The 14,854-nt window shown below is 52.6% G+C and overlaps 1 protein-coding gene across 1 annotated transcript; it reads right to left on the minus strand.

Moving 5' to 3' along the window:
• Positions 1-1,954: 1,954 nt before the first annotated feature.
• On the minus strand, positions 1,955-12,642 carry UNC119B (unc-119 lipid binding chaperone B). The gene is made up of 5 exons (XM_041003731.1): positions 12,379-12,642; positions 9,407-9,520; positions 7,360-7,471; positions 7,060-7,232; positions 1,955-5,264 (listed from the first exon to the last, which is right to left on the minus strand). The coding sequence occupies exons 1-5, from the start codon at positions 12,620-12,622 to the stop codon at positions 5,152-5,154; spliced, it is 756 nt and encodes a 251-aa protein (XP_040859665.1). The 5' UTR covers positions 12,623-12,642; the 3' UTR covers positions 1,955-5,151.
• Between the last annotated feature and the right edge of the window lie 2,212 nt (positions 12,643-14,854).

Below are 14,854 nucleotides of genomic sequence, written 5' to 3' on the forward strand. Positions count from 1 at the left end.
CCTGCAACCACAGAGATCCCATATGAGCGCTGGTTCTAATCCTGGCAGCTCCACTCCCCATCCAGCTCCCTGCTTGTGGCCTGGGGAAGCAGTCAAGGACGGCCCACAGCCTTGGAACCTTGCACCGGCCTGGGAGACCTGGAAGGCTCCTGGCTTCAGACTGGTACAGTTCCAGCCACTGCAGCAACTTGGGGAGTGAATCATTGGACAGATCTTCCTGTCTCTCCTCTCTGTATATGTCTTTCCAATAAAAATTTCTCTAAAAAAAAGTTCATTGTTGAGGGGGAAAGGGGGAGAACGGTGCTGTGGCATAGTGCGTAGCACCAGTCCATATGGACATTGATTCAATTCCGGCTGCTCCACTTCTAAATCCCTGCTAATGTGCCTGGGAAAGCAGAGGACGAGGACAGCACAAGTACTTGGGCCCCTGCACCCACAGGGGAGACTTGGAAGAAGTTCCTGGCTCCTGGCTTCAGCCTGGCAGTCCTGGCCATCGCAGCCATCTGGGGAGTAAACCAGTGGATGGTGTTTTATTTGGGTTATTTTTCTCTCTCTCTCTTTCCTCTACTTCTGCTTTTCAAAACAATAAATCTTTTTTTAAAAAAAAATTCATAGGGGTTGGTAGTGTGTGGCCTCATTACCCTAGCAGCCACCTGTCATGCTGGGCACCCCATACAGAAGAGCCAGTTCCAGGCCTGGCTAGCTGCTTCCAGCCGAGCTCCCTGCTAATGCTGTCTGGGAAGGCAGCAGGCTCAGGTGGTTGGGCCACCTCTACAGGAGAGAGGATGGAGCCTGGTCCAGCCAACGCCACTGAGGTCATTGGAGGAGTGAATCGGCAGATGCTCCACTCCCAACCACAGCTTCAAGTTCAGCCTGAGACAGCAGTGATGACCCAACAGCTGAGGTCCAGCACCGACACAGGAGAGCTGCTGGAACCCGCAGCTCCTGGCTCCCACCTTGTCCAGACACAGATGCTGTGCCCACCTGGGGAAGGAAGCAGTACAAGGAATATCGCTCTCTGTTCTCTCCACCCTGCTTTTCTTTTTGTTTTTTTTTTACTTGTTTTTTTTTAATTGTTATTAACATTGTATTATGTGATACAGTTATATAGGCACTAGGGAATCCCCCCCACCCTGATTTTCAAATCAATGATAAAGTAAGAGGTCTGTTTTGGTGCAAAAAAAATTTTTTTTAATTCATGAATATAAGGGGCCATCAAAAGTTCATGAAAGAGGCTGTGCTTTGTCTCAAATGGTTAACCCTCCACCCCCAAGTACCATTGTCCCATATGGGCACCAATACATGTTCCACCAGCGCCACTTCCCATCCAGCTCCCTGCTTGTGGCCTGGGAAAGCAGTGGAGAGTGACCCAGAAAGCCTTGGGACCCTGCATCTGCGTAGAAGAAGCTCCTGGCTTCTCACTGGCTCAGCTCTAACCATTGTGGCCCCTTGGGGAGTGAACCAGCAAATGGAAGATCTTTATCTGTCTTTCCTCCTCTCTATAAATCTGCCTTTCCAATAAAAATAAAGCTTGAAAATTTTTTTTTCATGAAAATGCTTATCAAGAAAAAACTATTCCATATACCCCAAAATTTTTGTACCAAAATAAACTTATTTTTCCATTCCATTTCCATGAACTCTGAGGTACTTTGACATGAAGCCAACACATCTACATATTTGTCAAAGAATATCAAACTGTGCTCTCAGATGGCACAACTTACACAATAAAGGATACCTTGATAAGTCTTACTTAAAACATCTATGTAAACTTTAATTCCCAAAGTCACCTGACAAAATAGAAACAAACATTAACCCTAAGGCACAACACTGTTGGCCAAATCATCCTTGAAGCCGGAAATCCTAAAAGCAGCCCTCAGGTGAGAGCCCAGCTGACAGCCCGCTCCTCCAGCCACACGGGGGCCCCCCGCTGGGAAACAGGCTGAGACTGACTGTGAAAATCTCTTTTATTAGTGTCTCTTGTGGCAAAATAATATTTCATACAAATAAGTCACCAGGTCACTGCGGACACAGACAGTACAGACTGGGAGGACCTTGGGTGAGGCAGGCGAGAGCAGAAAGGACAAAGCAGGTCATTGAGGTTTCTTTGATTCTGTGAAAAACTGATTTGTAGGGAAAAAACAAAGACTTGCACGATTTCAATGAGGTTACATGATTCTTTGTGGAACTAGGGATGAGCACCCCAACCAGATCCTCCCTGTGGCTGAGACATGGGGGGACGAGGAATGTAACATATAGGTTTGGCAACTGGGCTACTATGCCAGGTACAGCTCTTTGTGGCAGGGATCCCCAGGATGAGACCTCGCTACCCATCAGAAGAAACTGACTTTAAAGCGAGAAACAAGCACTGGGAGCGTAGCAGCCACAAGCAGGACTCATTGAGGCCAGACTGAGACACCGCCCACCACCTCCACTGCAGAAATGAGTCCTACCTCAACTGAAAAATAAGTTGCAGATTGCCCAGGCCTGTCAGTTCACCAATTGGCAGTCAACAGCGTCCAAAAGGCCCCAGTCACCATCCCCACATACTAAAGCCAAGTGGCCTCAGGACTGGGGCATCTACAGGAATAACTGGCCTTGAAAATGCTGTCTCTGTGAGACTACCAGGAGTGAATACTATGGAAATGACAGTGACATTCAGTTGAAATGTCCTATATCTGCTAGAAGAGAGGACGAAATAAGCAAGGGTCATCTTTGGAGAAGCTAGAACGGCACCTTAGGCCAAGGCTGCTCAAGTAAAGAGAGGTCCTCTCTGGGACCCCAAGGCAGAGAGACAGTAGCAAGACTGGAGAGGATGGGGTGCAGGCAGCAGGCCCTGAGGCACCAGGGGGCCTGCCACCCTGCTGGAATGTGATCTTCCAGGAGCTGCCCATGAGATGCCAGCTCCAGCAGTGGGCATGGACTATCTTGGCTCTCATTCCCTTATTACCCACAAGCTAACTGCTATCAGCAGGCCAGATTCGTTCTTATGCTGGCCTTCTGACTCGGCTTCTGACAGGTTCTGCCACTTTCAGACAAGGCAGGAGTTCATTTTCTCTCCTCAAGCCTGAATTTCAAACTCTGCCAGTTAACTCTCCCAAGCGGGAACCCTGCCCCGCACTTCCGTGAGACACTTCACGCCACAGCCCTACTGCACACAACAGCAGTCGCCAAGAGCAGGTGGTGGCAAATCCCCATCCTGCTAGGCATGGACTCAATGCTAGGGAGACCGAGGCAGGCCAACAGCGACCACGGTGGCCCCTTTTCCATCCTAGTCCAAGTGGCCATGCAGATCAGGGCAGCCCACCAGTATGCAAGGTGCAGCCCGCTTGGGCCATTTCCAACACTGTGATGGAGCTGTGCTCTCAGCATGCCAAAAGCCACTCCCTAGAGTACTGAAACACCAGAGCAGAAACTCCCGACTGAGCTTCTGTCACAGAAAAGGGGTCATCCTGAAGCACGACAGGAACGTGCACATCCAAGGGAGGAGCAGCGAGGAGAAGCAGAGGGGGGGAGGGGGATGGCTGTGCAGCTTTCCCCAGCAGTCAATGGGACAGAGCCACACTAAGGCACCGGATTTGTAGTCAATTCCAGTTCTGAGTCACTGGCACTCTGCAGGGTGAGCGAGTCCAGTGCCAACAGTTACCTAGCAGGGCTTCCTTGGTGAGAAAGCTGCCTACACACGGCACTGCCAAGACTCTTAACCAATGGAAAGGACTGGGCTAAGGTTCAAGGTCACTCACGCTCTAGTGTCCAAACAGGGAGCTACACTGTCCAGCAGGGGACCCAAGAGGCAAAGGCTGTTCCTCCATTCCATGGTCCCATTTAGCCTTTCTCCCAAGTACCACGGAACCCAGCTCTCTTGTGTCAGGCACTGTGGCCTATCACCCACCTGGGCCCTTGCCACAGACACTTTTATATCCACAGTTAAAGGGCCCCAACAGCAGGAACAGTCTTCTCCAACAACCATGAGCCTGGGCTGAACACCTGTAGCTGCCCCACAGACAAGCTGGGGTGCTAAGACCAGCCAGCCTACTAAGGGTCCAGGGACACAAGCAGCCACAGCAGGGTGTGAAAGGGAGCCTTCCTGAGCACACCCCACTCTGACCCGAGCCACCCTTTCCACACAACCCAAAACAATCCCAACAACCACACAAAGGAGCAAAAGGCGTGTTCATTAAGTCAGACCTGTCAGATAGCTCCAGAGTCTACTTCAACAGACAGAAACACTCTTAGTAACAAGAAATCCACGGCCAACCCCTCAGGTGCTGCTAGGCTGACCATCACACCTCGTCACAATGTACTCTATTGATGTGTATTCACTGTACCTCCAACATGCTCCAGGCCAGCGGCCCCGGGGCCCTGTCAGCACCTAACCACACACCGCACCAGGGACACCACTGACGCTGCATCAAATTTGCCCACAAGAAGTCTAGAAACAGAAAACCAAGACACAGCGAGCCTACTTCGACCCCAAGAGGGCCGCCTGTTCCATGAGCAGAGCAGGCACGTCCGTCTCAGCAATTCTGAAGCGGGCAGCCAGGAGCAGCAAAGGGCGCTCGTCTGTCCTCCATGAGGATCCCACTCAGGGGTCGCTGAAGGCCCAGAGAGAAGCTGGCTGCCTATGGAGCCCTCCTCCCACCCCCTTCTGATTCAAGCAGTTGGAGTGGGGGCACCGGCTAAGGGCAGCTGTGCAGATGGCAACACTGGGAGTGAGAGGTCCACTTCCTGCCCCCAACAGCACCCAGGCACCTTGAGGAGGGCTGCGGGCCTGCTGGTGACAGGGCCTTCTCGCCCTGGCCCAGCGACGCATAGAGACCAAGACTGGTTAGAACATCCAACAGCTAGCACTATGTGAAAATAAACTCTCTCTTTAAATCTGAATTCCAGGCACCTCACCCTAACTTTTTACCGGACTCTAGTACCTCTGTGACCTAAGGGGCAGGGCAGGGTGGGGCAGGGCAGGGTGCAGCAGGGCAGGGAAGGAAGAAAAAGTACTGGGGAAGAAAACATGGCCCTGCTTGGCACCTCCCCAGATGCCAGTTTGGCTCTGGCTGTCCAGCTTCCAGACGTGTGGGTCAAGCTGCAGCTTCCGCCCCTTGAAGTAGGATTCCCTGGCCATGGCCGCGCGCCTCCTGTGCACTCCTGCAGCAGCTACTGGCCTCCATTATAGGCATAGTCGGCCTTGTTGTGCATGATCAGCTTGTTGTCAACAAAGTAGAAGCTGTCAGAGCGGGTCTCATATGGGTTTTCAATCATCAGACGAACTGCAAGGGGAAGAAAAGCAGCAGAGTGAGGCCTGGATTGGAGGGGAGAACCTCAGCACGCCCCCAGAGTTCCCACGCTGTGCTTCTGGAACACATGAGCACTCCCGGCCAGGACGACGAGGGTGGGCCGAGGGTGGGCCAAGGGAGCCGGCCCTTGCGAGCTGCAGACCACAGCACTGACGCTGGCCATCTCTTCCACACAAGCCGGCAGTGAACTCGTGGTCGTGGCAGTCTGGGTCCAGAGCCCCAGGGAAGTGCGCTGACCTTCTGCCAACACAAACCACAGCTGCTTACTGACTGAGCGCTCTCAGCTGAACATTCCTGAAACTTCTGTCCAAATCCACAAGGCGATGCCTTCCCTGTGCCCACTTCCTGGGCACACCCCCAGCAGCCAAGGAATCCTAGGTGTAAAGGTGGGCAGGGGAGCCGAGTGCACAGAGCCTTCTCCAGGGACAGCTCAGGACTCGCAAACGATTTAGCAGTGGTAAGTCCGCTCATCTCGGCATCTGAACTGCAATCTCCTGTTGCCTCAAACAGCTACCCAACCTCTCAACCAAACCCAGGAGTGACACAGACCAGGGCACTGCCCCTCCTGAGCTCTGAGCAGGGACTCCATGCCACCTGGCATCCCTGGAAGTCTGACGCACTCTTGCTCAGTGCTGGGGCACAAGTGGTGCAGCCGGTTTTCAAAAATCCAGGCCAAAGTTATTTGGCTCATATCCAGAATGGTGACCTCTGAACTGTTTTTTTCGGCTCCAAGAGTGCAAGCGGGAGTGTCTCTAATCCTTCGGTGCAGCCTCCACACACTGCAGCCCGGCTACGGGAGGATGGGGGCAGAACCAGCCGCTGTCACAAATACCCTGCTCATATTGCAGCCCTCCCACCTGACCCGGAACACTACTGTCACACAAGTGGAGGACGCGTGGTTCCAAAATATGAAGATCTTTAAGAGCCTAGGGCTCTGGGAAACCAGTCAGTGCACACAGATTCCTTTCGACAAGGCAGCTGGAGCCAGCACTCTCCGCAGGATTCCACTCCATCCAGAGAACTGTCTGGAAGCAATTTCCCCATGACTAGCTGAGGACGCAGGCCTGCGAGAGCCGGACCGAAAGCCCAGAAAACCAAGGGCTGTTCCTTCTCTCAGCAAAATGGCCATGCTCCTTCACATAGGACTAACAGCTAAAGTCCTTGCCTGAATGCACCGGGATACCATATGGGCGCCGGTTCTAATCCTGGCTGCTCCACTTCCCATCCAGCTCCCTGCTTGTGGCCTGGGAGGGCAGTGGAGGACGGCCCAAAGCCTTGGGACCCTGCACCGGCATGGGAGACCCGGAAAAGGCTCCTGGTTTTGAATTAGCCAGCTCCGGGCCATTGCAGCCACACGGGGAGTGAATCAATGGATGGAAGATCTTCTCTATATATATGAATTTCCAATAAAAATAAATAAATCTTAAAAAAAAAAGATGCTGTTTGGTATAACTGTATCCCATACTCAAATGTCTGGGCTCCAGGCCTGAATCCGTCATTCCTGGTTCCAGCCTCCTTTTCACACACACAGCAGGTGATAGTTCAAACAGCTGGGTCCTTCCCACCCACATGGGAGATCCAGATGCAGGTTTGAGACTCCTGGCTTCGGCCTAGCCTGGCCCTGGCTGCTCTGGGCATTTACGGAGTGAACCAGCAGGTAGGGTCTATCTTCAGACTGTCTCTCTCTCCCTCTCTTTCAAACAAACATAAGAGATTAAAAAAAAAAAAAAGAAAAAGAAAAAAAGGTACAGAGCCAGAGGTTACGTACTGACGTCCTCAGAAAGCTGGGGAAACTCGTAGATATGTTCACAAGTGTTCCTGCTGCTGGGGATACAGAAGCCAAAATCAAAGTCAAAGTTTTTCAGCAAGCGCTCCCGGAAATAGTGCCGTTCAATCATCCGGAAGTTTGACACAGGTTTGTCTCCCACTGTGAACTCCACCCTGCAAAAGAGATCTCTGTGAGCCCTACTTTGTCTCCTGTATCCTCCAAGCCAAGCCCCCAGTCCACCAGGAACATTCTTCCGCATGCACAAGCAGAATGCTCCCCTCAGGAAAGTGAGGTACTCACGTGGCCCCCACTGTCCGGAGGCGGAGGAAAGCGGGTGTGAACTGGTAGCGAACGAAACGGCCTGCACTGCTATCCACGTCTCCCCCTTCTGCTTCCTCGTCATCCTCTTGGTCTGGAAAAGCACACAGAATCTTGAGGGCTCCACTTCCATGCCGCCAGTCCAAACTGCACGACTACAGCCAATGTGTAGTACCATGCCCCAGAGCACGGGCGGCCGGAGTGTACTGCACACCTGCAAGGTGCCAGGCCCTGGGCTATGTATGTCACAGTCCCTCTCCACAACCCCCAAGGTGGGGTTAACTCCATTGCCCAGAGCAGAGGAGATAAGAACATGTCCAAAGCCCTTCACCCAGCAGATGAAGGGAGCAGGATCTGAACCCAGACGCCCTGGTTCCAAGTTTGCTCTTAAACACTGAGCTTTCAGTCTTTCACAGAGTTGGGGCTTGAGACTCTATGTGAAGGTGAAGCTGTGGTGTTGTGGTGCAGGGGGTTAAGTAGCCACCTGCAATGCCATTATCCCATATGAGCACCAGCTCAAGTCCTGGGCTATTTCACTTACAACCTAGATCCTTGCTAAGAGCCTAAGTATGCAAGATGGCCCAAGTGCTCAAGTCCCTGAGACCCACACGGGTGGGTCTCTCTGTATCTCTGCCTTTCAAATAAATAAAATAGATCTTTAAAGGAAAAAAAAAAAAAAAAAAAAACCCTGCAAAATGCAAGCTATTGTTACAGACCAGGTTGATAACACATCAATTATTTGCACAAATGTTCTAACAACTAACTCACTCCAGAGGGCGCTAAATCTCTAGTGATGCAGTCCAAAGCCAGGAGATGCTCAGGTCAGCCCTGAATGGCCCTGGAACAAGCCCAGATGTGTACAGTCAAGGCTAATTTAAGAAATCCCAACTAGATAAAAAGAGATTACAATCAGACGAGGATGCAGGGAAGATCCAAAGCACTATCTAATGGAGGGCCAGCAGACCAGATGAACCCGCCTCACTGTCTAGACTGCAATCCTGCCATCAGGGACCCAGGGCGCAGGTGAGCTTTCCTTACTGAAGTTTACTACAAGGGTTTCTCTTCTCACTAGAGGTAATGTGACAAGATAAAGCAGGGATGGGAGTCTGGCGTAGCAGTTAAGACACTGATCAGAACAGCAATATGCTACATAGGGGGATGTCTGGAATCAAAGCCTGGTTCCTGCTCCTGATTCTAGTTTCCTGCTAATGCAAACTGGGAAGCAGCAGTGATGGTTTAGTGGCATCCCAGCCACCCACACGGGAGATTCAGAATGTTACTGGCTCTAGTCTAGCCCAGCCCCAGCCACTGTGAGCAGCTGGAGTGTGAACTAACAGACAGATAAGAGCCTGCTATATCTGTATGTCACGCTCTCTGCCTCTCAAATAAATACATGCTTAAAAACATAAAAGAGCATAGGACCAGGGCTGCCACCCTTGCATATCAGGCAAAGCCACCACCTGCAGCGCTAACATCGCATTTGGACACCAGTTTTAGTCTTGGCTGCTCCACTTTCAATTCAGCTCCCTGCTAATGTGCCTGGGCTCCCACATTCACGTGAGAGACCTGAAAGAAGCTCCAGGCTCCTGACTTTGGCCTGACCCAGCCCCAGCTACGACCACCTGAGAAGCAAATCAACACATGGAAGCTCTCTCTGCTTTTCCCTCACTCTCTTTCCTTTCAAATAAATACAATAAATCTTTTTTTTAAGAAACTTATAAATGTGAAAAGCATAGATCCTCAAGAAAGTACTATTTGGAAACTGTGGGCCTCGATTCCTTCTCTGTGAAATCGGGACAAAGGCATAAAGACAGAGGCATAAAGACAATGCAGGCAGACACATCAGTGACCAGCAGAGAGCCGACCCACAACACCAACCACCTCGAGAGCCAGTTCCCAGCCCACCCTCCTCGCAGGCAGGCCAGAGCCAGGCCAGGCCACTGGAGGACGCCACGGAAGGTGGGCAACCAACCTGCAACAGCACACGCTTCTGGCTCTGCCAAGCGGCCACCCCAACACCAAGGCCTACCTGAAACACAAGGTTTGGCAATCTCAAACAGCACCGTCCCCGTCTCCAAATCGCGAATCTTGAAGCGAGTGAAATCAATACTGTAGATGTTGTCTTCGGGTTTACACAAATAATCTGGAAATGAGAGGTCAATGCTGGTAAATAACCTCTCAAACCCACCCTCCAAGTCGGGAGCAAACATGGGCACTTTCACTATATAATTCCCTTCTGACACCCCTCACGGCTTTTTCTATTATAAGCAAAACTTGTGTGACTAGAATTAAGGGATCCAAGAAAGGAAAAACAAACAGGGATTGTGCATGAGAGCAGTCTCAAGAAATTTCCAGACACAGGAGAGGGAAGGGATTACTCTGAAAATATCTACAGATCTTTCACCACCCATCAGTGAGAAGTCACAGTAGGATAGAACTATCAGAAATCTATCTCAGGGGCCCAGCGTGATGGCCTAGTGCCTAAAGTCCTCGCCTTGAACGTGCTGGGATCCCATATGGGCACCGGTTCTCATCCTAGCAGCTCCACTTCCCATCCAGCTCCCTGCTTGTGGCTGGGAAAGCAGTAGAAATGGTCCAAGTCCTAGGACTCTGCACCTACTTGAGAGACCCGGAAGAGCTCCTGGCTTTGAACTGGCTCAGCTCTGGCTGTTGCAGCCATTTGGGAAGTGAACCAGTGCATGAAAAATCTTTCTCTCTGAAAAATCTGACCTGCATTTCCAATAAAAATAACGAGTTAACAATCCATTTCCAGAGTGCTCTAACAGATGGTTTACTGTTACCGTATTTACCAAACATTGTATATGAGGCAGGGGTCAGCAAACTCTACAAAGAGCCAGACAGTAAATAAATGAGGCTGGCTAGCCATCTGGCCTAGTGGTTAGGACACCTCCTTCCCCCTCTGGAATGGCTGAATCCGATGCTGGGCTCCAGCTCCAGGCAGCAGCTTCCTGCTGAAGGGACTCAAGGAGGCAGTGGTGACAGCTCAAGTATTTGGGTTCCTGCCACCTGTGTGGGAGACCTGGGTTGAGTTCCCAGGCCCGGCTCTGGTCTGGCCCTAATCCAATCATCTCAGGCATTCGGGGAGGGACACAGTCAACAAAGGCTCTTGTCTTCCACTGCTCAGATCAGTTAATGCATTAAGGCACTGCAGCCACACAGACCTTGTCACCACCACTCAGATCTGTCATGGTATGGTAGCACAAGAAGGAAAAAAAAAAAAGCACAGCCCCAGATAACACACAAGCAGAGGAGCATGATCCTGGGCCAATAAAACTGCACTTGGGGATGCTGAAATATGAATTTTATACAATAACCAGACTTACAGACTTTTTCCTAATTATTTAAAAAGGCAACGGCCATTCTTAAGCCGGGGGGTGGAGAGGGCATACCCACCCAGGAATAAACTTGTCAGTGACTGCATCAGGTCCCAGTCAGCAAAACCTAAAACCCAAGCATCCCAGCAACCGGCCATAAAAAACACCACTGACTTCCTTCCGGGACTCCCAGCAGCATCTCCTCCGCAACTCATTCTGATACCTTACGTGACTTGTAAGCTCTTTCTTGTCTTTTTAGGAAAAAGGCAAACTTGGGAGACAGGTGCTCTGTAACTGGCTGGCACTGCTGTGCCACCAGGTTCACACGAAGAACTCACCTCCTCACACAGACAAGATGTTAAGGAAACCAACTGCACAAAGCTGCAGAAGCAACGCTCCACCTCCCCAAAGGGACTGAGTGCTCAACACGCCAGGACGGCCGGCCTCACTCCCCTGCTGTCAGAGGCCGGCGGCTGAGCAGCTCTGCTCCCTCGGCATCAGAAAACTGGGACAGAACCGTTCAAGGAGAATCAACAGCCAAGCGGGGGTGGGGGTGGCAGATCCTTTCAGGTGCTCAAAGGACAGCTCTACCCCCAAGGTGATTGAACTGGAGACATCAAAACATTCCAGAGGCTGATAAAAACTTTTGCACAGACTGGACCAAGGCCTATTTCTCCCCAGTTATCCATCCCAGAGTCCCGCTTCATCACAGCAGGGGTCACAGGCCTGCAGGGGGAGGGTGATGGGCCAGTCAGGGCCAGCCAGGCCTAACCAGAACACACCCCTGGGAGGATGGAAGCAGTAAGCAAAAGCAGGTCAGTCACCGGTGGGGTGCCGGGCTTAACAGACCCCTGACAAAGGGAGAACACCCAAGTCCGGGAGCGGGGGAGGGGGGCAGGTAAATAACAATATTTCTTTTTCCCATCTTTCCTGCTTTCAACGAAAAGCCTTAGCAAGTTAGCCTGTTAGGCCAGAAACGCACTTTCTGAGTGCCTTAATATGAACTCTTAATTCCCTAGGAGAAATGCTCAAAGCAGGCTTCACGTGTTGGGAGTCAGGACCAACACAAAACTTTATTACTTTTTCTTTTTAACGTGCGGCACACTTTTCCGTGCACGGGGCAAGCCGCGGCCAGCAGTGTGTTTTGAGGAACGAGGAAGCCACCTGGACACAAAGGGGCAACGCTTGGGACCAAAAGGGGGCGGAGGGGCCCAGGGCCGGCTGGCCTGGAGGAGGGGTTTGTAAGGGAACCGGGAAGAGGGAAACGCAGCGAAAAGCAGGTAGTGGGTTCTGGCTTGCAAGAGGCTGCGGGAGCTGGGCGGGAACTTCACAGACGGCTGGCGGGTGGGGTTCCTGTGGCGCCGGCCGGTCAGGGCCCCCTACTCCATCAGGTCCAGCTGGGGTGGGCCCCGCGGCGAGGCCGGCTCCCCGGGAGCTGCGGTCACTCCGGGTCACCCCTTCCCACCAGGTCTCGCCAAGGGTGGTCAACGCGGGGTGTGAGGGGGAGAATGGAGGAGAGCGCGGCCCGGCCTGCCGAGGGGGGTGGCCTGCTGGGTGGCCGCCCGCGCCGCTCGAGCGGCAAGTGTCCCGGGGGTCCCGGGGGTCCCGGGGGTCCCGGGGGTCCCGGGGCGAGGGGGAAGGCGCGGTCCGCCTGGCAGGCACTCACTCTCTGTGACCCGGCCGAGACGCAGGACGTGCTCGGGCCGGATGGTGTCCAGCGCCAGCAACTCCTGCTCCGTGACCGCAGTCCCGATGCCATCGTCGGCCGCGTGGTGAGGCGCCTGCCGCCGCGCCTTGAGCCTGTTGAGGACGCCGCCGCCCGCCTTCTTCTTCTCCTCCTTGCCAGCCGCCAGCCCCCCGGGCCCCGTCGCCGACCCCGCGGCCGCAGCCTTCGGGTTCGACCCGCTCATCGCTCCGCCGCCAAGATGGCCGCCGCCTCCACAGCGCCGTAACTATGGAGAGCGGGGGCGGAGCCGGGCGGCACCTGGGCGGGGCGGGAGCGGCCTCCTCCCGCTGGGGTCCTGGCAGGTGGCGGGACCCCAGGACCGGCTGGGGAGGTGGGGGCACGGGGAGATCCCCAGGGTCACTCTAGCGGTGCTTCAAAATGTGTCATGGTCAAGCGTCATGCGAACTCCGGACAGGGCATTTAAAAAAAAAAATGTTTATTCCTATCTCCAGGCTAGAATGTCCCTTAAAAAGCAGCTTGCTATGCCAAGGCCCTTCAAAACAAGCTTAATCATTACTTTCTTGTCCCGAAGCCTGCTGTGTTCTAAGTGACAGAGAGTGGGCCTCCCTTACGCACCGCTGCATTCTGGGTAGTGCAGCTCATGCCTGACCTGCAGTAGCAGCTCCGTAGTGTGAGGGAGCGAGAAAGCTGAGTTAGACAGAATCTGAGCGAGAATCAGGGGTTTAATGTACTTCCCATCAAGGACCCGACTCGTTATGTGATATTTCCTTGAGACAAGTCAGACGGCTACGTCAGAGAAAAACTAGTTTTTCAGTTTTTCCGCAGATCACTGTAGGGGTGTGACAGATCGGCTGGCTGCCTCCCCCAGCATGTTAACAGGAAGTTGGAGCAACTGTGACTCAAAGCAGTGTTCTCATAGGGGATGCTGTAGTCAAGCAGGTGGCAGAGCCAAGGCCGCCTTCTTAGGCCCTAAGTGGTTCCTTGTCTAGGGAATTGGGACTAGGCTACCCTCTTCTCCGTTGGAAGCCTGGACTTGACCGATGCATGCCATCGGCCAGGTCTGAGGGCACCTGACCTGTCAGCTACAGGAGGCCAGGGTATAATTCTACCCCTCCCTTCCTTGACGGTCAGCCTCACGACCCGACTTTAGGCCAGGCATTGTGAGTTCCTCTCACGAGATGTGAGGGGCTTAGGGGGAACCCACAGTTCTTGCCTGGTTCCTAGACAAAAGTCTGAACCTCAGCCCCTGTCACAGATGCCCAACTGAGTGGGTACACCTGTGACCCAATTCCTCCTACCTGCTGTCTGCATTTAAGAAATTTTACCTGGGAGAGCTGAAATGTCCTCAGCATTGAATGGCTACTGAGTAATTTCCAGAACTTCTCATCATCTGCTAGTGGATTGTAAACCACCATGAGGGTGGTCCAGCCAGCACACAGCTGCATCTTTGTTCCCAAAGCTCAGGATCAGAGCTACCTGGCCCAGGCCCTTGTCTTTCTAAGGAGGATGACATGTGTGTTAAGGCCCTCACTTAAACATGCACACGTGGGGGCCCAGCATGATAGCGTAGTGGTTAAAGTCCTTGCCTGCACGCACCAGAATCCCATATGGTCACCAGTTCTGGTTCCAGCAGCCCTGCTTCCCATCCAGCTCCCTGCCTGTGGCCTGGGAAAGCAGTCAAGGATGGCCCAGTCTTAGGACCCTGCACCCACGTGGGAGGAGGAGGTTCCTGGCTCTCGGCTTTGGATCAGCACAGCACCAGCCGCTGCAGTTACTTGGGGAGTGAACCATTAGACAGAAGATCTTCCTCTCTATATCTGACTTTGCAATAAAAACAAATATTTTAAAAATGCACACGTGGGCACAATGGTGATTACTTCAGGGCCCCCTGGAAGATGGCCAAGTACTTGGGCCCTGCTCCTGGCTTTGGTCTGGCCCAAAAAATGTCATGACCATTTTAGGGAATGAACCAGCAGGTGAAAGATCTTTGTCTGCCACTCTGCTTTTCAAATGAGTAACTCTTAAAAAAGAAACATGGAACATACAGAAATTAGGGTGTATAATTTCATTTTTTAGAGGGGTAGGAAAAATTAGGGCTATAACTTTCAATGTAATGTCCCTTACGAAATCCTCCTAAGGCATGAGAGTTTTTAGTTTGTGGAAAAATAGAACTAAAAGGTAAGCTGTGGGTGGGCAAGTCACCTAGTGGTGGGGCCACAGGTTGGGACACCTACATCCCATTTCAGAGTACCTGCTCCAATTCTGTCACCATCTTCCTGCTAATGGCACACCCTGCAAGACAGCTCCCTGACAGCCAAGAAGACCTCCACTGAATTCTCCACTCTGGACTTCAGCCAGGCCCATTCCAAGCAGCTGTGGGCATTTGTGAAGCAAGCACAGCAGATAGGAACTGCCTGGCTCAATTTATTTTGGTGCCAAAAGGGGGGGGTGTCCA

This window comes from Ochotona curzoniae, unplaced genomic scaffold, assembly GCF_017591425.1.
Source record: "Ochotona curzoniae isolate NIBS_2020 unplaced genomic scaffold, NIBS_Ocur_1.0 scaffold_274, whole genome shotgun sequence".
Taxonomy (NCBI): domain Eukaryota; kingdom Metazoa; phylum Chordata; class Mammalia; order Lagomorpha; family Ochotonidae; genus Ochotona; species Ochotona curzoniae.